The sequence below is a fragment of the Pyxicephalus adspersus genome, chromosome 6 (genome assembly GCF_032062135.1).
Source record: "Pyxicephalus adspersus chromosome 6, UCB_Pads_2.0, whole genome shotgun sequence".
Lineage (NCBI taxonomy): Eukaryota > Metazoa > Chordata > Amphibia > Anura > Pyxicephalidae > Pyxicephalus > Pyxicephalus adspersus.
In genome coordinates this window covers 62249143-62276597 of record NC_092863.1, presented here as the reverse complement: position 1 = coordinate 62276597, position 27455 = coordinate 62249143, and the positions used below count along the sequence as shown (strand labels likewise).

Genomic DNA, 27455 nt, shown 5'->3' with positions numbered 1-27455 from the left:
CCCTCGATAGACATATCACTATGTGGACACTTCTTCTCTATAGGGCCCCCTCCATAGACATATCACTATGTGGACACTTCTTCTCTTTAGGGGACCCTCCATAGACATATCACTATGTGGACACTTCTCTATAGGGGCCCCCCATACATATATCTTTATGTGGACACTTCTTCTCTTTAGGGGACCCTCCATAGACATATCACTATGTGGATACTTCTCTATAGGGGCCCCTCTATACATATATCACTATGTGGACACTTCTTCTCTCTAGGGGCCCCTCCATAGACATTGTAAAAAGTTATTCTTCCCTATACATTGTGCATACTGCAGCCTCAGTGCTCCTACAATTATGGAATTTTTGGGTAATGGGCCTGGAAGTGTTCTCCCTGTACTTATCCCTGTCAGTGGGCAGAGTACCCTATAGATGCCCAGCACTCACCCACTGTTACAGTCTGTGGTATGAGCAGCAGCCAGCTGGATGTGCCCGGACAGAGAGGTGAAATGCCCCCCAGCCCCCCCCCCCTCACTGCCCCCTAGCCCCCCTCCTCACTGCCCCCCATCACCGTTACCTTATGAGTGACAAGCGGTCCTCTCTTCTTGTACGCCTCGGCGGATTGCAGCGCTTGGAAGGCAAGGCAGAGCAAGAACAGAGCCCGATACATCTTCGGTACCGGCACCGAGCACTCCCACCCGAGTCAGGCAGCAACGTCAGCACAGACTATGGGGGTATCCCCTTCCTCCGCCTGCCCTGTCCAGCTACACAGCCCCGCCCAGTCCTGCGCTAGGCCACGCCCCAGCCACGCTGCTGGAGTATCGCTGCAGCTAATACTATACGCTACACGTGTAAAGAGAACCTGTCATATCAGCCTCATACATTCACCCAGAACAGAGGTACAGGCATGGAGGGGTCATTGTGGGGGTGGGAGGGTGCTACCTTCCTCCCCTATCACACAGGCTCAGATATGAAGAGAAACCAATGTCATGCTATATCCCCTGCACGTTAAACTTTAATCCGTGTATAATTTGCCTTCCATGCCCCCCACCCAATATGCTGATAAATATTTCAATGAAATGACTTATCTTTAAAGTTCATTGAGTCTCTGTGCTTCTCTATGTAATGTCAGAGCTAATGGTAGGGACCAACAGGGTGCTGTACATGCCTACCTTAGTACACATGGAAGCTGTGTGCTGGATCCTGGGAGGAGTTATCCAAACATCAGAATGCATGGACTTGTGTACCTAGGTAGTTGTATTTGCTTTCGGACCTACCTAGATAGCACGTAGCTCATGCGGAGCCTCTGTGAAAGGACAGAAATCCAACGAATAAATGGGGCAGATTGGGGGCAAAAGGCTGGGGAAGTAAGGGCTAGATCATTCTTTCCCAACCAGGGCCCACTAGAGCAGTATTTCTCTAACTTTTCAACATAAGGGAAACTTTGAAATAACTTTCAGATCTTCAGGGAACCCTTACTATAATAACTAAATTCACAGCTTTCAGTATATTAGTATGGTGGTCAGGGGTAGGAATATCGCACACAATGATAGCCAAAGAGATCACTGGTGCCAGTTATACCTGCCCTGAGAGGCGCAGATTACTCCTTGCTTGAGGAGGCGCTAGCAACATCTGGAGGAACCCTGCTTGGTAAACTGTTCTAAAGGTCGCTAGGGGATGCCCAAACTGGTGCTGATTGACCTTCCCATTTACATGGTACCGGCATAGTTCTGGGGCCAACACCACTTGGTAGAGCAAGTTGCATGATTTAAATGATGAGTTTTAGCCACCATTGTAATGGGGTTTCTTAACACTGGGTACCAATTTAAAGGCATTTTGATTTCCACTGACCCCCAAAACATTAATTTTAGTAGGGGTTTTCTCAAGACCTGAAAATGATTTCAAGGGTTCCTCAGGGGTAAAAAGGTTGAGAAAGGTTGGGCTGGATGATGCTGGGTGTCCATCAGACAGCTCTACCTGACTTGCTGCGTTGTCTAGTCAGTGTTGCCAGTTGTCTCAGTTAGCATAAAGTCCATAAAACTTCGTGTTCGTGATGGTCATTGATATTTGACTGGCTGGTAAAATTCCTCACTCCTTCATCCATCATACTGCTTATGCTACTGTCTGTGCCACCATGGTGGTGTGGAAGGGAGAAGTGGCCCAACAAGACACTGAGTGGTGACATTGTGCTGCTGGATATTGGAGGACAGAGGGTGGCACAGCTGGATGTATGGCGGTAGTGTCGTGACATGCAGCTACTTTTACCACTGACACCTCTTCTCCCTGTAGAACGTGGATTTTCCTTCTTTTACCCTATTGAAGTGAAGTCTGGGATGAACACATAGAGTTTCTGGAGGTGAATGTCTCTTGGTGCTAAGTATTTGGGGTATTATAGCAGAAGGTCGTCACACCATTGCCAACTCCAATTGTGTTTGTAGGTCTGTCTGTCTATGGGGTCTTGTAGTATCTCCAGGTATGCGTCCAGTAAGTATTGTCTCTGTAGTGACTGGTTAGTAATTTCTATTTAACTATTTTGTGACATATTTCAATTTAGAATTGTTCATGATATCATTCATTTGAGATTTTGTTAGCTACATTATTGTGATCTATAGATGGACAGAGTGCTAGTAAGTTGTTGCAGTCCACAGGGTATGGCTACCAGTTGGTGGTCAGTAAAGCTTTAAAGTGGTTTGAGCTGGACCTACTGTTTTGTAGGTGGTCCCAATGTGATAGCGCCCTATTTAATACTGCCAGCAGTAAAGGGACAAGTAAGCATTGTTGGAGGTAATCTGATAGATGCTTGCCGAGTTCTAGATTAACTATTTCTGTTGGCTGGAGTCCCATTTGTGTTGGGTACATTGCAGGGCTCCATACTTCATAAAGAAAGATTGGGATGATGACACTGTCAAATATTTTAAATTAGACTCTTACTGGTGGTTACATCAGTCTTCTAATGACATAGAAGGTTTACCATGCCTGTCCTTCAGTGCTTGTATGGCTGGCATGAAAAGTCCTGATTGGATAATTTTTTTGTCTGAGATTTGTTTAGTTTTTAGGTTTATCAAGAGTACAGTTATTTCATATAAAATATTATTTTTATTTACTTAGTAGTATTTCTTTGAAACATCAGGATTTTGTTTTATTTAGGTTAATGGAAAGGGTGACATGGATGGCTAGAATTCACACCTCTGCACTGCTGGGTCTTAGGTTGGAAACCGGGCAATGACACCATCTGCAAGTACAGACGGTCAATGAGAAATATGCATTGCAAAAGAATAGACTTAACTATGCACATTGCACTAACTTGAAAATGGACCAATCAAAATCGGTGAGTATTAAACTGTTGCATGCTTTCTGCATACAGAAGTCCAATTTTTTTTACCACCTAACAGCTTCCCCCCATCTATACCTAAAATTATATTGTGCGATATGACACCCTTCCCAGTACACCCAAAAGACTATAAGCTGAGGCCACAAGACTACATAAACCCTTTCCTGTATCTTGGAGCTTGAGTTTATGGTCCTGTGACATATTAAAACAGCACAATTACAACATTTACGCAGCTGTAGCAAAGTCTGATATATTTATTGTTATATTAAATGAATCCATTTTAAAAATGGCTTATGTTTCAGCTTTCATCTATCATAAAGTTCATTTATTCTTGGAGTACATTGCAGAGATGTTCTCATATTAAACGCAGTTTAAGTATACATTCATAACTCATAGTTATTTTTTCTTACAGGTGGAAAAAGTATTTTATGCAGTTCCCAGCTTTACACTTCTCCAAAAAGTACTTTGACTTCAGCAGAACATAAATCTTTAAGATGAGCCAGTGGAAAGCTGTTTGGGTTTTGTGTAGTAACCTAGTAATGTGAGTTTAAGATTGAGCTTATTATAGTTAAAATATGCTGCACGCCTGACCTGAATATAAAGTTTTCCTTTAAACAACTGCTGGCAAATGGTTCTGTGTTTACAGATATACTTTTTCAGGTTTTATTGTACTGACAGACTCGGAGGGATGTGTTCCTTTGTAAAAACAAACCCTAATCTGACATAAATCATTAGTGCAGTTACAGCCAGATCTAAACACTTGTAAAATATGAATCCATTTTTTGAGCCTATGTTGGAACACTCAAATCTCAGATTTAGCAGGGATACAATAACAAGTCAAATTTGTTCTTTGCTATAAAAGTTAATGTCTTGGCACAAGTGAAAAAATTATTATAATTTTTTTTTGCCATCACAGTTTAGGACATTTTGGTGCCATTTATACATCTTGTATATATATATATATATATATATATATATATATATATATATATATATATTTGTGACATATATATATATATATATATATATATATATATATATATATATATATATATTTGTGACAATGAAAACCCATTTTATTATTTCATGTGCAAAAAAACACAGCTTCCCCACCCTCAATAGGCAGACAATTGGCAGGGTGAAGTGAATGGGCAAATCCGAACATTATGAGTTCCATTACGTGCTTTCCAGGCTGAGCAGAATTGGTTGGGGTATACTTTCAGCATATGTTACAGTTAAATGTATGTAAAGCCAACACAATTTTTTTTTAAAAACATATTGATTGATTAAGATGTCCTAGGGAACACTGTCTCTGGTATAGAATGGAAAGTAATGGGAAATGTAAAATGTTTTTTAATAAACTCACCATACTACTCACTCAATCCAATTAAAAAACAAGTTTAAAATATTATCAGTAATAAATTGATAAGAAAAACTGATATACTATTTACATACAAATACAGTAATTCCCTTGATCACTTTCTCATGGGCCATACGAGACAAAAAATCACCAGTATACGATAACAGGAAGTTCAATGAACTGTATGGGGTGGCTATTTATTGAATAATACCATGTTATATCACTGGGCTGGATTTATCAAAGCCCTCCTGGACAAGATAGTCTTTCAGGGGTAACCTGGAATGGATTTGTTAGCAAATGTTTTTAATCATGAACCAGATTCATTCCAGGTTTGCTGTATCATTCAGGTTCACCCATAATGGTTTATCTTCTCCAGTCTGGGAGAGCTTTAATAAATGAGGCCCATTGTCTTTTATTTGAGTTGTCTTTCCATTGGGCAATCCCAAAAGTGTTATGCTGAATCAATTATACAGCAACTTTCAACTTATTTACTTTTTACCATTGAATCACTTGTTGTTTAGTAATGGGTTGTGTTGGTCATATTTGCCTGTTTGGTTTGCAGACACAAACTTACCCCAAAGTTTGGATTGATACATAGAAAAAGTGTAATCTCACTGAAGTCAATGAGGCAAATCTGACCAACACTACACAGCATAAAGCTCAGCCAATCCAACCAGACGAAGATGACAGCTGTCATAGTCCTCCAGTCTCATTCACTGAGATCTGTCCTTAACAAGCAGCATGAGTCAGCCATTCAGGCCAGCAGCCTGAGAAAGCTGTCAGTGTCCACCAGTAAGATTCACTAAGCCTTGAAATCAGACCCTTTAATAGGCTTGGGACCCTCCAAGATATGAAAAGGGACAGTGAGCATGTGTGTCCCCTTAAAAGCTCCATAAAAGGTTTTGGAATCTATTTTGCCCAAGAAGGAAGGGAGCAAAAAGCATATAATAACCCCTTACTCATTTTGAAAAAATCAATCCCCTGCCTGCCTCCAACAATAGCAAAGGCTATCATTGGGGGTGAAGGTCTTATCCCCACAACAAATGCTTATCTGTAATATAGAGGCCCCTTTATTAAGGTGGCCCCCTAATATTTGCCCCCACACCCTGAGTACAGGGTTACCCCCTACCCATTTCCAAAAAGAGTTTATTATCTCTAGAAATAACAACACCACGCAATAAAAAAAGCTTTATTATAATTATTTTTTTTCATCAACATTCACTCCAATGCCGGTAGGTTCACATGAAGGCACAGTTACTTCTGTCTCCATAATGACATTAGTTTTATCTGTCTGGACAAGGAACCATTCATTGTAATCAGCCAAGGCAGCCAATGACAGCTGTCCTCAGCTGCTCTGTTGCATGATTGGATGCGTTATTGAAAACAAAGATGGCAGGGCTGACAGGGCCTGTATTAGGCCCTTGAGAACTGAAGTTGGATACCCCTGTATTTTCCCAGTCTAAAAAAGAGTTTTGAGTTACTATTTATGTCTCAGTCATAGGTAGTAATGATTGGACTGGAAGTCGAAATTTGAGTAATCTGAGTTCAAATCAATCATTACTATACATGACCTTGACAAGTATGGAAGGTAAAGTAGGCTATTGGACGATAACAGCCGTCACTGACATTTTTATTGACAGGTGTAGTAAGGTTTATTAAAACATTCATACCCAAATCCAGTCAGATTCTTAAAAAAGTTTAAATTTCACTGTTCTAAACACTTCAAGTGTTAGACAACAAAAAGGAATAAATTTAGTCCCAATTGGGACAGGGTCACTAGACAACCTCACAAAGGTTCTGATCCTGGTATTCTCCATCCAAATCTGCCTGGTGGTATTGCTTCAGGGCTATCAGTTATTTGGGTAATTAATTATCTCCCGAACCTATATAAATTTACAATTAAGTCACTATATTTATATTTTTTTCACATTCAATTCTATTTCCAGGCTTCTCTCTGTAGTTCCTTCCAGCACTCCCACGTTTACTTTTGTTTTATGGTTATGATCTAAAAACTTTGTGAACAATAAATATTTTTCAACACAAAGCAGATGCGTAAGCTCAAAGGAAGTTAAAGATCATTGCAGCACATGGTTATAGTCAGAAAGAAAGTTTCACTACAATTTTTGGCACTTTAAACAGATTACATATATTATGAACACAGAGATTTCTACATTTGTTCTCAGGGATTTTATGTGCGGAGGCCTCTCCAAATGTGCAATGGGAATTTACTTTTGGTCTTTTTTTTAAAAAGTGTCAAAATGTAAGCAGCAGACCTGCACTTGGCCAGATAGGAAGGCTGGTAGCATTTTACCCCTCATTAAACCATCAGTATGATACAGTCCATGTGCACTCTATGTCCAAGAGTTTGCAAAGGTTTTTTAAACACCAGCATTCCTATCATTTTATTGGCCTGGCACAAGAATGGATTTTAACTTGCTTTCTATCTCCATAGCATTTTCCACAACTTTAAAATACATTTCCATTCATATGCTTAAGTTAAAATAAGTTTTCAATAGTAGAATGCGTGGTAGAAAATAACACGGGTCTGAAGCCTGAGAATGACCACAAAAACCGCACTGGGAAGCTTGTGAGATTGTTAGCTGTCGGTGTTCACTTGTTTCTGTTGTATCTGATGTGAGCATAACATAGATCTTAAAAAAGTTGGGAGAAAATGATTGTTGTTTTATCGCTTTTCATGTTTGTTGGTGTATATACATGTGGTTCAATTGCATGTAGTTCAAATGGTTTTCATGTTCCTTTTTTTAATCTTTGTTATCCTGTCTACATGTTTTTGTTGTAAACTCACAATTTACTTCTCCAAACTCCAACACTTCTTTTTGTGTTTTGCTTGCACAGTGGGTGCCATCTCACTTTTGGGTTCAGTGATACTCCACATTATCCAACAACTTCCTGTAAATGCAGGCCCATTTTATTTATTGCTACATTTATATAGCACTGACATCTATCTTCCACAGTGCTTTACAGAGTCTATAGCCATATCACTAACTGTTTGTAAGAGGAGCTCACAATCTACCATAGTCAAATGCAGGGGTGTAATGGTAAAAAAAGAAAAGGGGGCACGGTGCTATCCATGGTGAGCGTGCATCATTGTTATGTAAACATGCCCCCCCACTACACCTCTGCCTATGTGTCACTTAAAGGAGAAGAAACTTCCCCCAGAGTAAGGTCATGATACCAGAACTGGTCTGAGCCTGCAATGGTTGAGTGGGTGGGTTGTGTTCAGAGAGACAACCCGCCCACCACCCTGAGCCTGCAACGGGAGACATGGTCCGCAGCTTCTTAGGAGGAGCGGACCATGTCTCCTGTATAGAATTGCATGCACCTACGAACTCTTTGCAAAAAAAAGTGGGCAAGCGTGCCTATTCCCGAAAAAAGTGAGGGCACCGCATTCCCACCCTCGCCCGCCCCATTACACCCCTGGTATGCCACTAACATAGTCAAGGATCATGTGAACAGAAACCCACACATTCTTAGGGAGAACATTCAACCTGTATAGAGATAGTGCCATGACTAAGATTTAAACCTAAGTCCTAGTGCCATCCTATCCATGTACCATGAGTACAGAACCAGTCTTATAAATTCCTGAGCTTTAAGTGTTAAGCTCCTTTCATACCTAGACAGTTGGCTACTCCCAGATTCATTGGACACTTCTGCTGTGTGCATGAGAGCGGCAAACTTCACCACAGGTAACATATTTCCAGGTGTACCCAAAAGTGACTTGTTACTTTCTGAAACAGTGCTGCGATCTGTGCAGGTTGGGACCACAGTTGAGCGAGCAGCAGAATGCTGCAGTTTATTATAGATCAGAAATGGGCCCTACTGACCAATCGATTAGCTATCACACATCACATTTAAACATGTAAACATCATTAAAGCCCACCTATAGACCCATAGTAGAGAGAATGACAAGAATGGTGGTCATCAGTCACCCCCAGCCTTCTTCTGATAATTAAAATCCCTCTAAACCCTAACTAGATAAAAGTATGCCTCCTAAAATACTCCTAAAATACTCCTAAAAAAAGTACTAAGCAATTGCATTTTTTTTTTTGCTAAAATACATTTTTAAATCATTTTTTTAGCATCTGAGCATTGCTGATCTCGACCAGCCTTTTCAACAATTTGATCTATTAGTACAAAGCTATAGAAATGCACAGACATAGCATCTAAAAGCAGCCAGTAACAGGACGGATTGCTTGTCATGGTCTGCTTGTTTGTAATGAACACCCAATTGTGAAATTCTGTTCTATATAACTGAAACCTATGGTTAACCAATGAAAAAAGTACAAACCCAGTGACCTGTATCCTGCAGCCTTCTTGCCTTTTTGCTCAGTTGTTAACCTTTGTCTCATTACCCCAGTATAGGCAGTGTATAAACTGTGTTTGTGTACTTGTTTTGCTTGTCAAAACATCACAGAGTGTGCAGTTAGTTAGAGGTATTGGCAAATTAATGAATACCTTCCTCTATTTTCTAGGCAGCTGTAACAGATGCCACATCTCTAAAATTACCTGCAGAGCTGAGAAGAGAAGAAAAGAACATTTCAGAGTTGAAAGAAGGCCATGCCCCGCTAGAATAAGTCTCTTTGAACTGCGTGATACAAATAAATCAATACTTTTATTCTAGTTTAAGTGGACCTCGGGGAAATAATTATGAAAAAATCAGATACAAACCTATTGTGCAAGTTCAGAAATTTCATAGCAGGGTGACTTGTTTATCATGCACACAATTTGTACACAATAAATTAGAAAAATATGTGAAATATTAATAATTTGAATAAAGACTGAGCTATATAATCATACATTGGCATCAGATTTGGCATCATATTACTCTCAACATTGTTCTATATTTAATGTTAGAGTGCTGGGAGATACTAGCTGGCCAGCTGTCAGACATATGCTTTGGGTCCCAATGGGCCCTGCCTTTTCCCCCATTATTGTAATCTGAACATTGCAATGACAATGAGTCATATTATTGAATGTATTATTGCATACATTTTAGTTTTGCTTGCAGTTTAACTTTAAAACTCTGTACTGCTTCAGCTATAAATAATACATCAGGGCAGCTAAGTAACATAGAGAAGCAATAGAGGATGTTATGTAAAATGTTCCAAAATATATCTGATGGTTCTACTGTATTAGGTAAATGTGATCCAGACAGCTGTAGAGCCACCTGATTACTTTAACATACTAACAATGGTGTTCGCCTTCTCCCTCAACTTGTATTGTTTAATAGTTCATCCTGCCAACCCACACGTCATTAGTGGTCACAGTTGTTATGTGGAGTTTGTCTGGAGAACCATTGGGTGTGGGAGACAGAGAAGATCCACATTCAAGTTTCTGTTTAAAAAGAAACTTCAGCCAGTGGATTGAGCATTTTTTTGTTTCTGTATGGGTATGGTGGCTTCATTATACATGTTTAGGAATTGCATTATAGCAGGAAGTCTTACTGATAAAGGGGGAACAATAATAATTATAAAATAATTATAAATAATTGTAAAATAATAAAAGACTAAATTGAAGGTCTATTCAAACACGAGAAAGTTTTTTTTTTTCGGTTCAGAGAGTACAATGAAAAGTAACAGTTTTATTCTATCATATAAACATTAATGAACAACTGTTACAACATGTGACTCTGTGTGCAGGGGTTTCAAACACAAATACAGATATGCTGGTTTCCAATTAAGTATTCACTGATACAATGAATACAGTTGTGAGGTAGAGGTCCTGAAACGTTTCGCAATATCTGCTTCCTCAGGGGATAGAGGAGAATTATGTATCCATAAAAAATCAGTTGTGCTTTATTACTTCCAAATCACAAAAGGTGCCAGCAATTTTGATTGTAGGAGGGGGTCAGGTCAGTAATTGCAGATGGAGATCAGTAAGGTAGCCTTGATCCATGTTCATGCACAACATCAGAAATGGTATATGCAAAAAGAGGATTGTAAGCTTTTTCCAGCTGCTGTATTAAGTAAACGATACGCAATTGTATAGCCAGGCAAATAATAAACTGTTAACTTACACTTTATGTCTTTACATGCATAATAAGTGTAATAAACTAGGAGTTTATCATCACGAAAGCACACAGGCTGAGAAAGTATATGTCAAAAACATAAAAAGTACATTTCTGCATGCATGTCACCAAGTACCTATAAGAACTCTCTCAAGAATTAATAACTTTATACTGATGCATACTAATGGATAGTAATCTGGTTTCTGTGTCATGTGCACTTATTTCTGTATACATAATAGACATAAGAAATGATGCAGCTTAGACTGCTGGAGGCTAAATGGAAGTAATGAACCTGTAAACTGTAGGACATTGTTACCAATAATTATATATATATGAATGAATATGTTGTAACAATATTCTTACAGTGTATTTTGGTTGCTGTTTATGAGTAGATCAAGTAAGGTTTATTTATCGCCTGAATAATGTCAGTTCTAGCAAACTTGCATTTGTAAAACAATGAATAAATATTGTACCAATTTAAACCCTTATTAATTTTTAAAATTTAATACTAGCTCTATCCTTCTCTTTTCCCTTAACTATTTTTGGGGCGTAATTCCCAAACAACAGTGCTCGTGGATATTCATTGAACAGTAACATATTTTGGCCAGATTTGAAGAAACCTGTAGAGCAGGCATGTCCAATGTCCAGCCCAGGGGTAAATTGCAGCCTGTGTTCAGATTTCACCGGCCCGCAGCTTCTGTCATAAAATCAATAGTATGCGGCCCCCAGCACTGTTGACCACAATATAAAATACACACATACAAAAAAGCTGTTTTATATTTCATTAGAGTTGATCAACCGCCTTGCAATTATCGGCCTGCTACTGAGTGGGCATAATCGGCAGAACAGGAGTCCCCATGTGTGCACAGGGAATCCCCTATGTCATTATAGTGGGCGTGTGCTGTGCGGGACCCGCATGGACCACACCCACTCTGATTCCAAGAACATGCTCTTCACGGAGCCCGCACTGACACCGCACTCAGGTGCATAGGGAATCCCTCACTTTACCCTGGTGGGTGTGTGCTGTGTTGGACCCACGCAGACTACACCCACGCTAACCCTGAGTGTGTGCTGAATGGTCACCCCACCAAATCTGTCCCTCTTTGCAAGAAGTTTTGATACCCCTGCTGTAGAGCATAGGCTTTCTACTATGTTTGGGGATCATCTTATTGCCCCAGCACCACTACTCTTCTTTCTCATTTTATCTTCCTAGGTATACCTAGTTAAATCCTGGTCCTTAGCCTTCTCTCTGTAACACTTCTCTTGCATGACAATGAATCTTTCTGTTTGCTGTCCAGCAGTTGGGTCATATATTGATCCAGAAGTGATGTCAGCACAAGTAAACATTTGACGACTGGTATGGCACGGGGACATCTGCAGTGCTAGATTTTAAATGGCAAAAGAACTTGGCTGGTAGATCAAGGTCTAAGTATCCCGATTTACAATATAGGAAAAACTGTGCAGCATAGGTTGGAAGGAATGTGAGAATTATAATTATTTGTCCATATATTGATTTTCATGTACAAGTCACTTTGTGAATATTTTTCTTTAGTATCCTAGTACCAAGCAATGTCAAGAGCATTTGACTCCATGTTTCCTCAGATGTCAGTTTTGGTATGCTTAAAGTCAGGGAGATTTACAAGATCCTAGAAGATCCAGGGCACCTCTGGGCACTGACAAATGGAGAAATGTGCACAAATGTACAGCAGTAGAAACATGGAGGTGACCATGACAGCGTGTGGCCAATGATTATTATCGGTGTAACAATAAATTATGTAATCACTAATATAGTGTCCTCAGTGCTCTTTTTAAAGCATCTCCGGTTAAGTGTTCCTAACAAGAGTACCCCCTTATACTGCTTTTAATTTAGCGCCTCAATAGTGCCTCCCAGTATATTACCCCTGGCATGCTGGCATGCCAGTAAGTATATTTATTCATTCTTGCCCACACCTCCTACTTCCATCCTTATACTTCTGGGTCCTCATGATATATGTCCTTTGCTCCTGACGTCACATTACTAAGATGCTATTGGCAGGGGGCCAATGGGGGCATATCAGGAGACCCCAGAAGATGAATAGCTCTACAGTTCCATGCAGGAATGAGAGGTGAATATTTTGCCGACGAGCTCCATTGCAAGCAGAGGGGAGGGAAGATAATTAGTGTCCCTAGTCACCCTGATAAAGATTTTGGCCAAATGCCCCCCCCCCCAAAAAAAAAAAAGCATAACAATGCCATTGTCATGCATTGCCAGGCAAACTGTCAGGTGTATTTTTGTTCCCTTTTACTTTCTGTTGAAATACAGCAGGGACTCAGTGAAGGAAAGTCAGCGAAATGCTGTCTTTTATCAATATTAGATGTCACTATTGGTTGATTTTTGACAACATTTTGGATTTTTCCTCACTTAATGTCACCATGATAATAGTCACAAAATAAATAGGGGACATCTTTCAAAACATAATCCAAAACTTGGGGAAAAAATTATCTAAATTCAAATTAAAGAATGTTTCACTTATATATAAATGCACAGACCACTTTGTATGTTTGTCATCAAAAAGTATAGTTTTATTTCAAACTACAACCAGCCATGTTTTTATTAAACTTCTAAGAGTTTTCATTTTACAGTTTGTACCCAGGTCGCAGTTGTTGTATTGGTCCAGGGTGATGCATGATCCAGTGCAGCATGTTTTGGTTTGAGTGGTTGGCTCAGAAGTCTTCACAGAGCTTCCAGGTGTCCTCAGTGGTGTCCTTGGGTTTTCTGCAATGACTGCATTATTTTTGGGGATAGTTACCAAGTGCGCTGTGGACAGGTTTTCTGTTTTTTGTAACTCTAAACTGTTGTGAATTTATCAAGTGGACCCTCCTACTCAGCAGTCATTAAAGAAGGTAATGCCATGTCAACTCCCATTACCTGTAGCAAGAAAATGCAAAGTAATAATCTACAGTGACATGTGCCAAGTTTTGCATTTTTGTTGGTGCCCAGCAGACCATTGTTTTGTGCCACTTTAAAGAAAAATGAAAGCAAAAAAGCAGTTGCTTTGAAATTTCATTTTTTTTTAAATTCACTGAAGCACAATGAGCTTGTTCCAGGTGTGAAATGTTCACTTTAAAATAAAGATTGTTTTTTTTATATATAAAATACAATTCTGACTCTGTTTTACTAATCCTATGTTTCCATGTTATTAATTTGTCGTAAAAAATATTAACCTCTGACAAAGAAAAATATTATTCTCCATTATCTGACAGTTACAATATAGCGGAATAAAATTATTTGCCTCCATTGCTTTCCTCAGCTTGTACATGGCAAATAACAATAAGTTTCAATGAATTAAAATCAATGGAGTATTGAAGTCTGAGTTTTGCCATATGTCACACAGAAATGTGATGTTGGACACAATATCTAAGTTAATTAGTACTCTTGAGATTAAACCAAAGACATTAACAAATTACTGCAAACATGGTTCCTTGGCTTCATTAGTGAGTGTCATGAAAACTTATTGTATTCACATGTATAATGTTAACTTTGTGAAGCTCGGCTAATATAGTCGTCCTGTAAAACATAAGATTAATAGAAGTCATGGTACAACTAAATGATCAGCTAAAGGGCTGCAGAGTGATTGGATTTATAGAGAACGTAGAAGTCACACTCCATCATAGAATCTATAACATTGTATTTTACAATAAGAGTATTATTACTATGACACACAATATTATTTGAAAAAAAAAATATCAAATACTTGGAAGTATTTTATATTTGAAGTGTAGAAACACACTATTGGCATATATTGCATTGAAGAATTGCACATATATACCTCAATACACAACAAATGCGGTATTTATTTTCAATACCACTCCTAAAGTGCTGAAGTAAGATACCCCAGATGCTCATGCTTTGCCACCACAGCACATCAGTTGTGGTTCACTGCATTGGAAAAAAAATCTTTATTTCCATTGACACCCTATTCATAATTAATAGGCTGCCTTAGAACAATGCATGGTAATGCGTGCAATGCCCAGGAATAGAAAAATATGAATAGTGCCATTACTGTTATGGGGTCCAGGTCATTCAGGGAGTGAAATGTGGAAAACATAAAACATGCAGAATGTAGAATATTTATAGTTATAGATATAGTGTTATTGGTTGGTGGGGTTGCAGTTCATAATGACCCCTGCAAAGTATCCAGTCCAGAAGAGGCAACATCATGACTACACAACATTTTACTGTGCTTACTGGCTACTGGACCTTTTTTAGTACTTCTTGCTATGGCTGTGGAAAAAGTGGGTGTATTTAAATTTACTATAAGGAGTTGAGATTTGATATGTAAAATAGTCAAGTAAGGTACTGAGTACCATGTAATTATCTGGAAGATTAAGGGTTAAAAGTTATTTCTCTGCACTGCACTGTACAAATAGCAATGATGTCTGAGTTTACTGCAACTTGGGTTCATGGCAAAGTTTAAGTGTTCACTGCTTACCAAGTTTGTAAACTAATGTTAAATTATCCCTTATGTGCTTTGCCAAAAGCTTTAGTTGTCAGTGGTGGCAACAACCAACAACCAATTGAGTGTAATGACTGCACTGACATCTCTCGTCTCCTGCTACCTGTCCCTGATCTACACATACTTTCATAAGGCAGTACTAAAACAGATGGCAATGTCAGGGACCACAGGGAGGGATCGCCAGAGGACCTCATCAAAATTTGGGGACTCCACGACCGGTAGTTATGTCCCCGATATGCACAGAAAACAAAAAAAGGGAAAAAATTGAATACTAGTTCAAGAAAACATTCATATATGTCTGATTTCATGTGCTACATGTGACCTGTACACAATGATACATCTCACACCTGAAAGAGAGAATTCACAAGTTGTCTCCATAATGTTCTCCCATTTCCACCACAGATGTAGTTTTCCTATATTCATACAGCACACAGCTCACTCCGAGGAATCAGGATTAGAGAAGAGCTTTATTTGTCATAACTAGTAATTACAAATTGCCTATTCTATTGTATTCTTCTCAGTGATACTAAAATCGGAGGACCATGACATTCTCTACATCCACAAAGCAAGGGCTGTATTAAACATAATGATACTGCTTGGACAATGCTTGGGGCAGTAAGGTTAGTGCATTGGGGTGGCAGAATTAAGTCATAATATGTATAAATAATTATAATTTTTCTTACTTGTTTCACCTATTTTATCCTCTAAATGTTGTGCTAAATTAAACAGTGTACTACAATAAATAGAATGTGGGGTAACAAGCTGCAAAATGCAATGCATAGATTTAAGGCAGTGCTAACTATCTCCCTTTTCACGTGTTTGGAGGGGTGTACAGTTAAAAAGTGGCCTTGTCAGACATGTGGTTTATATATTGAACCTGAGTTATTATATTTTTTTGTCTGGCACTATTATCAGTTTTGTTACAGTTATTGTTTGTTGTGCCTATTCCTTTCTTTTTACTCTTTTTAGTCTATTTCTTCTTGTATGGTTTATCTCTCCTCTTCTTTGTTTTTCTACTATTATTAGCTCTTAATTTTTTCCTAAGATATGTTTGGAGTTTCTGTAACCCCCTCCCCTCCTCTCTTTGTTATATAATTGTCAATATTATCTTTTAATAAACATTTAAAGTGTAAAAAAGTAGCCTTGTATGTAATACAGACTGGATGTCTCGCCATATATCTTATTCTAGCAATAGTATATACTAAAATACCCACATGGCACAAGGGTTGGAGATTGTTCCAACATCTACCTTTGGCTTTGAAGGCCTCCTATAAAAAAACAAGATGGCAGCCTCTACTCAGTGGTACATTGCAGAAGATAAACAGGGGAAACTGATGCAGAGAGTCCTCAAGATATATGTGATTAGTCCTTTTCCCTCGGTTTGACATTTTTGGGCACAGCTTTTACAGATCTTTTCCTCTTTCAACGTTATTGAAGGGATTATAAATCATTTACACCATTGGAAGTTATCTATAGTATATATTGCTTGACGTGGCACTCAGATTAGGAATGATCTGCTGGCATTGCATAGAGACCCAATGATTTGGGGTCAAAAATACGTGTTTTCATTAGCATGTTGAGGAAAGGGGAAACAAGGCAAAATGTAATCAAAATAACCTTCAATTTTTACAAGCAATAAACAAATTTAGGCCTAACTCCAACAAGTACAGCAATAGTTTTTGAAAAGAATGTTTAAACCATATGAAATTTAGTTGATGGTTGTAAATCAGCACCCCTTGCAATGTTATAGTTTATCCCAATCCCCATGACTTCTTATTTTCCTGGACAGTTTGGCCTGAACAAAAAATAGAAATAAAAACCTGTAGAAGTAAAATTGAATATAATTACATACTGTTTTTATTACAGCTATTAACCCCATACAGTTACCAGAATTCAATGTTAGGCTATAGTGGGCCTAAAAAGCTTATACATTGATCCTTGATATCATTTAAAAAGAGACCCCTGAACCCAAAACCAATTCTCCACTAATGTGATTGCCATGCTTTATTATCAGTTGTTAGTTACAAAGACCTGAGAAGATCTCTCACCCTATATTTATATATGTATGTCTTAGGTATGTTTATAGGCTTGTACATTTTGTTTCATACATCCATTCCTGGTGCATAAAAATAAAATCTCAGCGGTGGTATAAAGTTTCACATTCTTTCCCTTTTCATATATGTTTTTATTTATTTAATGTCATCTCATTTTTATATCTGAAATAAAGAATGATAATGTACAGTGAGGCTGTAGGACGATGAACACGTCTCCCGTGATGCTATGCACGCAACTGGCAAATTCTATTTTTGTCTGGTAACACCTCTGCCCTGTGTTCTTTATTATCCACATCAGAAAAATACAATCACTCAATAAAAATCAGCAGCTGAGTGACCTAATGAGCTTTAGAGATAATATAGTCTAATAATATGTGAGATGATGTTTTTACAGCAGGGTATATACAATACAAGAACACTAGAGATGTCCTAACTTAGACATCCACATACATGGGTATGCATGAGCTCTGAGTCAAGGATATCATCACATACATTATATGTGTGTCTGTGTGTGCAGAGGCTTTCACTGACCAATGCTTTTATCTACCAATATCTGACACTCTTATAACTGTTCAGGATAAGTTCAAAAGCAATGTTAGTTTGCCTGGCTGATATGTTAATCCAGTGGCTTCAGATTTAAAGCCATTACCTGGAACAGGGAAGAAAATCAATGTGGCTTAACTTTGACTTTTTGATCTACTTGCTTGTTCTGGATCAGCTGAGAATACTTGCTTTGCAGATGAAAATTTTACTTAGCCAAAGGAATATGGTAATGGTGTTGTTACATTTGTTTCAATCATGTTGTCATGTGCAAGCAGTTGTACATTTCTAATGAATATTTAATAGGGACAAAGCTTCCCCATATTTCAGTATAGCACAGTGCAAAATATAAAAATGTGCAGGGAGAGGTTAACTGAGAATGAAAAAGAATCTAAGGCAACCATAATTAAAAAAGTGATTTTGGTTTATATTTGCAATTTATACATGCAGCACAGCTATGACACAACAAACATTATATGGTATGAATTTAGGGAAAAACCACCAAACACTAACAATGAATACAGAAAGATTTTTTAAAGTGTTAAAGTTTTTGTATATAGTTCATAAATGGTAATTGTTATTTCTGCAAAGCCAGATCACCAGGATCCCTCTGATCCCTGCAACACATGGTGATATATTTCCATATAAAAGCCTATTCTATGAAATGTATAAACAGAATTCTACACTAGAAAAAGTTATGATGTAAGAGGATTGAATTTCAGTAAAAGAGAAAACCCAAATAGCCGTGTATACCAGGTCACCACAGACCATGCTGACAAGTAAATTCAGGCAGGAAATCTGTAATAAGGGTACAAAGAGAGACTTACAGGATGCAGCGAGTTGCAATTCATGCATTGTTGTGTGTTGATGCTCATTGCGCTGATAAACATTTATGTTAATGGCAATTTTGTGCAGCAACATTTAGAATACAGTGCATTGTGCTGTGTGCTTTGCAACCCATGTTCGTTCTGAAGGTATGTTTGGGTGAAATTTGCAGTGAATGGCATCAAGGAGCACCAATGCACAAAATACTCTTTATAACATGTTGGTGGAAGCATGCATTACTGCATGGAAGGTGGTGTAACTCTGGCCTTACAGTTGTGCCTGCTGCAGAAATTTGCTCTATAGAACTATTATTTCAGAATATATGTTAAAGCGACAAAGCTGAATGATAATATAACTGGAATTGTGCAAATGGAACATATTATTTGCTATCAATCTAACAAATTGATAAAAGGAGAATGAAGAAGAAATCACAAAGTGAGATGCTTGTCCTCATCAGTGAGCTGCTTGTCCTGCACAGTCCAGTCATAATCCCTGACCTAGATGTATTGTGTGACTGCAGTGGAGAAATGTGAGGTCAGAGACTTGGCTATGATGCCTGGCAGGAGTGTCATGAGAATACAATACTGGATGGACAACATTACATATTGTTTGGCAGGCAACACAGTTCGCACATATGTACTTCAGCTACAAATATGTCTGTCTGCGTACACCTGTGCCTTACAGTAGGACTATAGACAAATTTGTATGTATTGGATTGAGTGCAGAAGAGTTAAAATTTAGCTTTACTTTTGTATCGCTGCCTTTTTTTAGTGACAAGGATTTCTTCAATAGGTCACCAAGACAGGAAATAAGGGGAGATTTCCCTACTTGAAACCCAGACAGCAATTACAACCCATGCTGGAATTATAATACAGTTGGAATATGCAAGGTTACAAAGTTTGTACATAGGCGTCCTACAATGACAAAATAATACATTATTGTACAATGATATACTCATTAGACATTATTATCACAAAGGATCCATAAATTTACAAAAAATGATTTCTATTTGTTAGAGCTAGCTATATTGTAATAATATATTATTGGTGGTCTGAGCATTCTGGAGTGTGTTAACACAATGCAAAGGAGGAAGTACATCATCAATGGTCTTAGAGAACCTATTGTTGCCTCCTGTCAATCTGGGAAGGGTTAGAAGGCCATTTCCAAACAATTTGAAATCCATCATTCCACAAAGATTATTCGGAAAACATTTAGGACCATTGCCAATTTTCCCAGAAGTGGGCATCCCAGCAAACTCTTCCCAAGGTCAGATCTTGCAATGTTCAGAATAATTGCAAAAAATACAAGAGCTACATCTCAGACTCTACAGGCCCCAGTTAGCATGTTAAATGTTAAAGTTTGTGACAGCACAATTAGAAAAAGACTGAACAAGTATGGTTTGTTTGGAAGGGTGACAAGAAAAATTAAACACGGCAGCCAGACCTTAAGCCAATTGAAATGCTGTGAAGAGCTGTGCATAAACATATCCCTTCAAACCTCAATGAATAAAAGTAATGTTGTAAAGAAGAGCAGGTCAAATCCCCCCACAATAATCTGAGAGATTGATAAAGTTATATAGAAAATGCTTATTTCAAATTATTGCTGCTAAGGGTGGCAACTGAACTATTGGGTGTACTTCCTTTTTCACACATGGCTTCTGGGTATGTATATATATAACTCTGGTATTCATGGACAAATGCATGTTTTTTCTTTTTATGTTGCAAACACAAACAAATACCTGTTGATATGCCAGAAATATAGCCTGCACTCCTATATCCTATCTTTGACAGAACACTACAGTATATTTTTTTCTCTGAATTAAAAAAAAAACACATGGTGATACACAGTACATCAGCATTTATATTCAACACTCAATCATGGATGGGCAAGGGAAAAAAGAAAAAATATATTTTGTAACATACAAATGATTGGATGATTAAAGTGTATACAGTTTTGTTACAGATTACCCTTAGTAAAATATTCCTGTTGTTTTACCATTTGTAGAGAGCTATAACTAGTCTAGCTTTGTAGAATTCCATGACCTTTGATATATTTGTCTGTACACTATTAACTCATCAGGGACATAATTGAGCAAAGAAAGTAATGCCCTCTAGCGGTACATTTGTGTCAGTGATGACACATTACCAAATAAATGAAAAAAGAGATCTAAAAAATAAATAAATAGAAAGAAAGAAAAAAGAAACATTTAGAAAGATGATACTATAACGCAATAAATGATCAGTACTTTATTTTAACCTAACACAATCATTGTTTATAGCTAGTTTGCTGTGTTAACATGTAGCAGCCTCTTTGAATAGATTATAGTTATATATACTCTGGTAAACACAAGTTAGGTTACATATCTATGCAGTAAGCCAAAGTAAACTATTGGAAATAATTGTCCATTTCCTCCATGACATCAGTTCATGTTTAGGGATTTGCTCCATACCTTATTAAATAGTATAGTATATAGTAAATAGTACAGCAATAATATTTTTTATTAATACGGTTGGAAAAGTGAAACGACTGTGACCTGTGCAACATGGTTTGTAAACAACGAGAAATATGAATTTGCGCAGGATATTGATGATGATAGATATTGATGATGATAGGTAGACTGCAGGTTGTAGGTGATGTCCATGAACTTCTACCCAGGAGAGGTGTTTAATAATTTATAGATAGTTGTTATCCAATATCTATAGCTGACTGAAAGATGTGAGAAGAATTGAGCCCATAGAGCCCATTCTATCTCTTCTATCTTCAGTTCTGAAGGTTCACGGAAGTCCTGAGGTCCAGAAGTCCTGTGGTCCATGGAAGTCCTGTGGTCCATGGATGTCCGGAGGTCCATGGGAGTCCTGAAAGTCCATGGAAGTCCTGAGGTCCAGAAGTCCTGAGGTTCATGGAAGTCCTGTGGTCCACGGAATTAATGAAGGTCCATGGAAGTCCTAAAGCTCCATGGAAGTCCTAAGGTCTATAGAAGTCCTTAAGGTCCATGGAGGCCCTGAGGTCCATGGAAGTCCTGAAGGTCCATGGAAGTCCTGAAGTCCATGGAAGTCCTAAAGGTCCATGGAAGTTCTGAGGTCTATGGAGGTACTGAGGTCTTTGGAAGTCCAGATGTTTATGGAAGCTAACTAGTCCATGGAAGTCCTGAAGGTCCATGGAAGTCCTAAGGTCTATAGAAGTCCTTAAAGTCCATGGAGGCCCTGAGGTCCATGGAAGTCCTGAGGTCCATGGAAGTCCTAAAGGTCCATGGAAGTCCTGAGGTCTATGGAGGTCCTGAGGTCTTTGGAAGTCCTGATGTTTATGGAAGCTAACTAGTCCATGGAAGTCCTGAAGGTCCACCACCATCCATGAGAACACCAGTCTGTATTCATGAATTATGAGCTCAGGAGACTGTATGGGCCCGCAGAAAAGCTGCTGAATTCTTTATCGGTCTCCTGTCAGCAGGCAGCAAACCATTTGTCTTTCGGTGGGATGCAGAGAATTAATTATTATGAAATGCAAACTTTTTAATTGAGTGTCAGACGGAATGAGATGAGATGGGACCCTCTGTGGATGGAGAGTCTCCTCCAGCATCTCTCACTGGAAAATGATAAATTCGGATAGTTCATTTATTGATCGGGGCTCCTCTGCTTGCTGGATTTATTTTAGAGGTCATTAATCAAAGGAGAAAAAACGTCCCCAGGTCTCCCCTTTTATTACTACCTTTAATACACTTCCACTCCTTGTTTCTGCACAGACACATTTCCTCCTTGTTTCCCTAATCGAATGGCCGGCGATAATTATTTCTTAAAAAAGGCTGATCGTCTATATGAGCTCATGTCATTACATAATTCATGGCAACCGAGAAGCCATAAAATCAGCGATTTCTGATCGATTACTATCAATTACTGACCGATCTACTCATAGCCCATAGTAGTCCTAATCAATGGCGTCACTGACACATAAATTGTAGAAGCTAACAAAAGCTGCAGAAAAAAATTAAGAAGTGTATTATATTGTTTATTTGTTTTATTATTACAATATTTGTGTTTCTATTTAAATAATATTGTTATTATTTCAATATCATAGATATCATAGACATTTATTGTATAAGAAACATAATGCTTTATTCTAAATATTTCTATTATTTTTCCTATCATTATAATAATACTTTTTTTTGCAAGCCAGTTGTAGAAATTAAGGACATTATTTCTGAGTATATTACAAATAGGAATATCATTTTTAAAACTGAAATAGAATGAATGAAAATAATGTATTATAAATACATAACAATTTATGTAAGCTTTTAAAAATTTACCATATAAAAAGCAAATAAATCATTTACTTACAAGCCATGGGCTGGTTAAAATGTAAGCACATACCATAAAGAATAGAAAAGTAGAAAAGATAAGTGCAAAGAAATTAAATAAAAAATATATATAGTCTTAAAATAAATAAATGCACAAATGGCAGGTATTGTGTGTAAGCATTCTATTGCAGGCTTGATAGAGCTGGGTTTGCAGGGTGATATTATGGAAATATATAGACAATGTTCTTTGAACCCAGTATCTAGAAGGAAAGTTAGGAGTTGCTGTCTATTCCTGGCTGTGTGGGTGTCTGTGGTCCTAGGTGCTATCACTGTCCACTAAGGATGACTGATACCCCTGTCACCAGAAAGCCATTCCAAACCCTTTACTATGAGGGTCACATGAAGTCCTGAACAAACAATACACAGACACAGACAGGGTTGGAGTTCTGCTACCAGGGGTCTGGGTGTCTGTATTACTGAAGCCACCTAGATAAAGGAGTCATCATCTTCCACTGATGAGCCCCTGGCTGCTCATATCACACTACTGCTTCCATATGTAGACTCAAGGATTTGTTTTTTTAAAGTGGCTTCAACACAAACTATCTGTATTGCCCCAGAGGTACCATACAAATGTGCCCTGCGGAATTAAACTTAGGGTGAGGATGTTTGGATTTGTTTGGATGTTATGGATCAATAAAGACAGTGCTTGTATAAAGACCCTAAATCTAAAATTGATTCAGATACTAAGTAAAAAGCATCTCCAAATATTTTTATTGTATCCAAAAAATATTCTTATATGGTAACATGTGGAAAACCACAAGTTTTAGCAATTTGTAATATAAAATTAGCAAAACTGGCTCTAACAATCGAAAATGTTTACTATAAATTCATTGAATTAGATTTATATTTTTAGGTTGCAGCTGCTGGCTAGGAGAACTTTCTATATTTTAAACATTAAAAACTCCCATGAATTCCATAAAATGCCTTGATTTTTATTTCTTTTATTTTAATCGTATAATGTACTATTTCGCGGAAGTATTTCTTCTAATAGCAGAGAAGTTATTAGACATTCGCAGGAATAAGATGGATGGAAGCAGAGACATACATATGATAAATGTAAAGCCTTGTACAGCCCCTATACACTGAACACATGCTGCTGATAGACGATGCTGCAGGTAGATCTGTGATCAAGGCTTATGTTATACTGTATCCTAATGACAAATCACTTCTGGAGGGATCACACAAATTACCAGGGCAATAACAGGAGCACCGTCTAAACAATAGCTATTTACACAATAATTCAAGACAAATACAATTATATGATCTAATAAGTAAATGGCTTAGCTGTATACTAATTATTTATAATATTCTATAATAATTCATTATTCGAATTTTATTCATAAGTATATCCCCAAAAATGCATTGGTCAGCTCGAATCTAACTCAAGACAATGAATATTTATATCCCCTAAAAAATCATGATTTAGCTATATTCTAATCCAATACATAATTAAATACCCAACTAATGTATAACCTAGCTATATATTAAATTATAGTATTTATTAACTAATAATGCATGGCTTAGCTATATTTTATGACATTTAATATTATACTTCACATTTATTGTAATATAAAAGCAATTCATAATTACATACCTTCATAAATGTATAGCTGTATCCATTTACAGTCTTGATACAATCTTGCTAGGAGTGCACATAAATATCCTTATTTCTATAACGAATAAAAAATATATATTAATATTTTGAATTAAATTTGAGAGTAAAATCACAGATCAGATTTGAACACAATGTTTTATTAATAGTTTTTTCTCTGGAACTCATATGGAACCATCGCCTACTCCACCTTAGTTTCTATTCATTTAAATAGTTCAGTAAAGCAGACGATGTGCCAGCAGTGAAGCCAATAACACATCATATAAGATATATATAAATAATGTGAGCATACATGGCAGAATATAGCATGGTGTAGTGGTATGTGCAGGTGTGAGATTCACCATTCACCTCCAGTCCATCTGTTGCTTGCAGTGAGATGACAATATTGTACAGTATACATGTGATGAGAGCTGCACAATATAGGCATGTCACTCTGAAATAAGACATCCATTGAGCTGAGGAGCTTGCAATCTGCATGCATTACCTGCTTGTGGCAGGCTGAAGGGTTAATCTCCCCCCTGTGTGGAGTGCTGTGCACAGCCCACGTGTGTAGCTGCAGTGTGCCAGAGAGCAGCTGAGCCAGCACAGACAGCATTGTGATCACAGGCAGCTCACACAACACACAGCTCTCCTGGTCCTGGATATCCCCGGCACAGAGCTGGACTTCTTCACCCTCCTCGGAGACATTGCCTGGAGGGATCATACACAGGTAGGTAGATCTGCCCATCGCACACCGCATGCCATGCTCTCTGCAGCTGCTCTGCATGGTTTGCTCACTTTTTTCTATTGCCTACATTTTTTTATTAAAGTTTACTAGGAAAAACAAGGGGGATGTTAGGTAGCAGCACATGGGTTTGTGTACTGAGCTGTGCTGAATATAGCCCGGTGTTTAGGATGGATACATTGTACCCATTACAGGGGCAGTCTGTACAGAAGGAGATCTAGATTTTATACTTTGTGCCCATTTCATGACAGTAAATATCGAGATCTAGGCTAGATACTTTGTGCCCAATGCATGCAAATATGTTTATAAGAAGATCTAGATAAAATACATTGTGCCCATTGCATGCCAGTCAGTACAGAAGGAGATCTGGGATTTATACGTTGTACCCATTGCTGGACAGTCAGTATAAATGGAGATCTAGGCTATATACATTGTTCCCATTGCATGCCTAGAATCAGATGTATATAGTTTACATTGTGTCTTTTGCAGGACAGTCTGTATTTCATAGAGATTTAAGTTAGATACATTGTGCCTATTGCATGTCGGTTAATATTTAAGGAAATGTAGGCTCAATAAATTGTGCCCTTTGCATGCCAGTTTGTATAGATTCGAAATAGGCTTTTTAGATTGTTCCAATTGCATGTCACCCACTATATAAGGAAATCTAGATTATATGCATGGTGCCTGTTGTAGAACAGTCAGTAAAGAATGGAATCCAGGCTACATACATTGTGCCTAATTCATACCAGTCTGTATAGAAGAGATATGGTATATACTCATTGTGCCCATTGCAGGACAGTCAGTGTATAAGGACATCTAGTCTACATACATTGTGCCCATTGCATACCAGTCTGTATAGAAGGATTATGGTATATAATATTTGTGCCCTTTGCATACCAGTCTGTATAGAAGAGATATGGTATATATTCATTGTGCCCATTGCATACCAGCCTGTATAGAAGGGATATGGTATATATACAATGTGCCCATAGCAGGACAGTCAGTATAAATAGTTCTAGCTCTTTGTGTATTATCCAGATGAGCCCTGTCTGATGGCTGTCTTGTATGCAGGTCCTGACCATGCTGAAGCCCGGAGAAGCTGCTGGTTCTGCCTTCCTCAAGGTGGACCCGGTGTACCTCCAGCACTGGCAGCAACTCTTCCCTCAGAGCCATGTAAAGTCTGGAGTCCTGAGCCATGTTCCTCTCCCTGAGCCTCCAGCTGACAGCCTCCGTCTGAGACCAGCCTCCCTGTCTTCCACTTCTTCTACCTCCTCTACCCCAACATCAGCACCCTCTGCCCCCCCATCACTGGCCGGAATCACCCCAATACCTACAGTCATAGGACCAGCACCCACCCTGGAGCTGCCAGGCCCAGCAAGGAAAGACCTGGTACTCCCCAGCTGTCAGGAGGCAGCCTCCAGCCGCTTCCAATGTACCCCTGAGGAGTTGGACTATTATCTGTATGGCCAACAAAGGATGGAGATCATCCCACTGAGCACCCCCACCAGTGACCCCAACAACAGTAAGTACCCCTGCAGGAAATATGCATGGTCTAGTACACCTACTACACTGTGCAATGTGTGTGTATGGAGAGGGGGCACCTGGGAGGAATGATGGCACCTGAAAGCTAAGTGTCACTCACCCCTTACTGATTGTCACATCCCAAACCACAAGAAGGGAGTCATATAAACAGCCCCAGGTACAAGGTATTATTGGTATTTAGGTATCTCCACTCTAACTGCTTTATGCCAATGTAAAGTATGTAAACGTATAACTGTATTTTATTGACACCTGTACTGCTGAGAAACAAATTTATGTACAAAATAAATTTCAAATCGATGTGCAATGCATCAACTTTTATTATAAGCTTTAGTTTGCTGGAAATGTATAAAACTTATTTTACTTTTACATACTCTAACATTTTCTATATATCCCAGTAAATTAAATTAAGACCTATTTTATACCCTTATTGTATTCATTTCTCATTCCACAGAAATCAAACGATATAGTTGCATCGGTAACTTGCAACCATTTATAACTAGAATTATGTTTTTATTTTCTCATTAATCACATCACACATTTTATACTTTATTTTTAATATATGCCTTAAAATCTCAGTAAAGCGTTTACTTTAAAAACTCA

At 38.1% G+C, this 27455-nt stretch overlaps 2 protein-coding genes and 1 long non-coding RNA gene across 3 annotated transcripts in view; 1 reads left to right on the top strand and 2 right to left on the bottom strand.

Moving 5' to 3' along the window:
* The window catches only part of PPIC (peptidylprolyl isomerase C), a 9475-nt gene extending 8744 nt beyond the window's left edge, over window positions 1-731 (bottom strand). Inside the window, exon 1 of the mRNA XM_072416033.1 lies at window positions 570-731. Within this exon, the coding sequence (XP_072272134.1) occupies window positions 570-662 (93 nt within the window). The 5' untranslated portion in view covers window positions 663-731. The remainder of the gene's footprint in view (window positions 1-569) is intronic.
* Window positions 732-13266: 12535 nt separating this feature from the next.
* Window positions 13267-26588, bottom strand: LOC140333981 (uncharacterized). The gene is made up of 3 exons (XR_011921452.1): window positions 26451-26588; window positions 24572-24647; window positions 13267-13619 (listed from the first exon to the last, which is right to left on the bottom strand). It is a non-coding gene; the product is annotated as an uncharacterized lncRNA (long non-coding RNA).
* PRDM6 (PR/SET domain 6) overlaps window positions 25087-27455 on the top strand; it is a 75262-nt gene continuing 72893 nt past the window's right edge. The window contains exons 1-2 of the mRNA XM_072416032.1: window positions 25087-25298; window positions 26385-26835. Coding sequence (XP_072272133.1) covers window positions 26394-26835 — 442 coding nt within the window. The 5' untranslated portion in view covers window positions 25087-25298; window positions 26385-26393. The remainder of the gene's footprint in view (window positions 25299-26384; window positions 26836-27455) is intronic.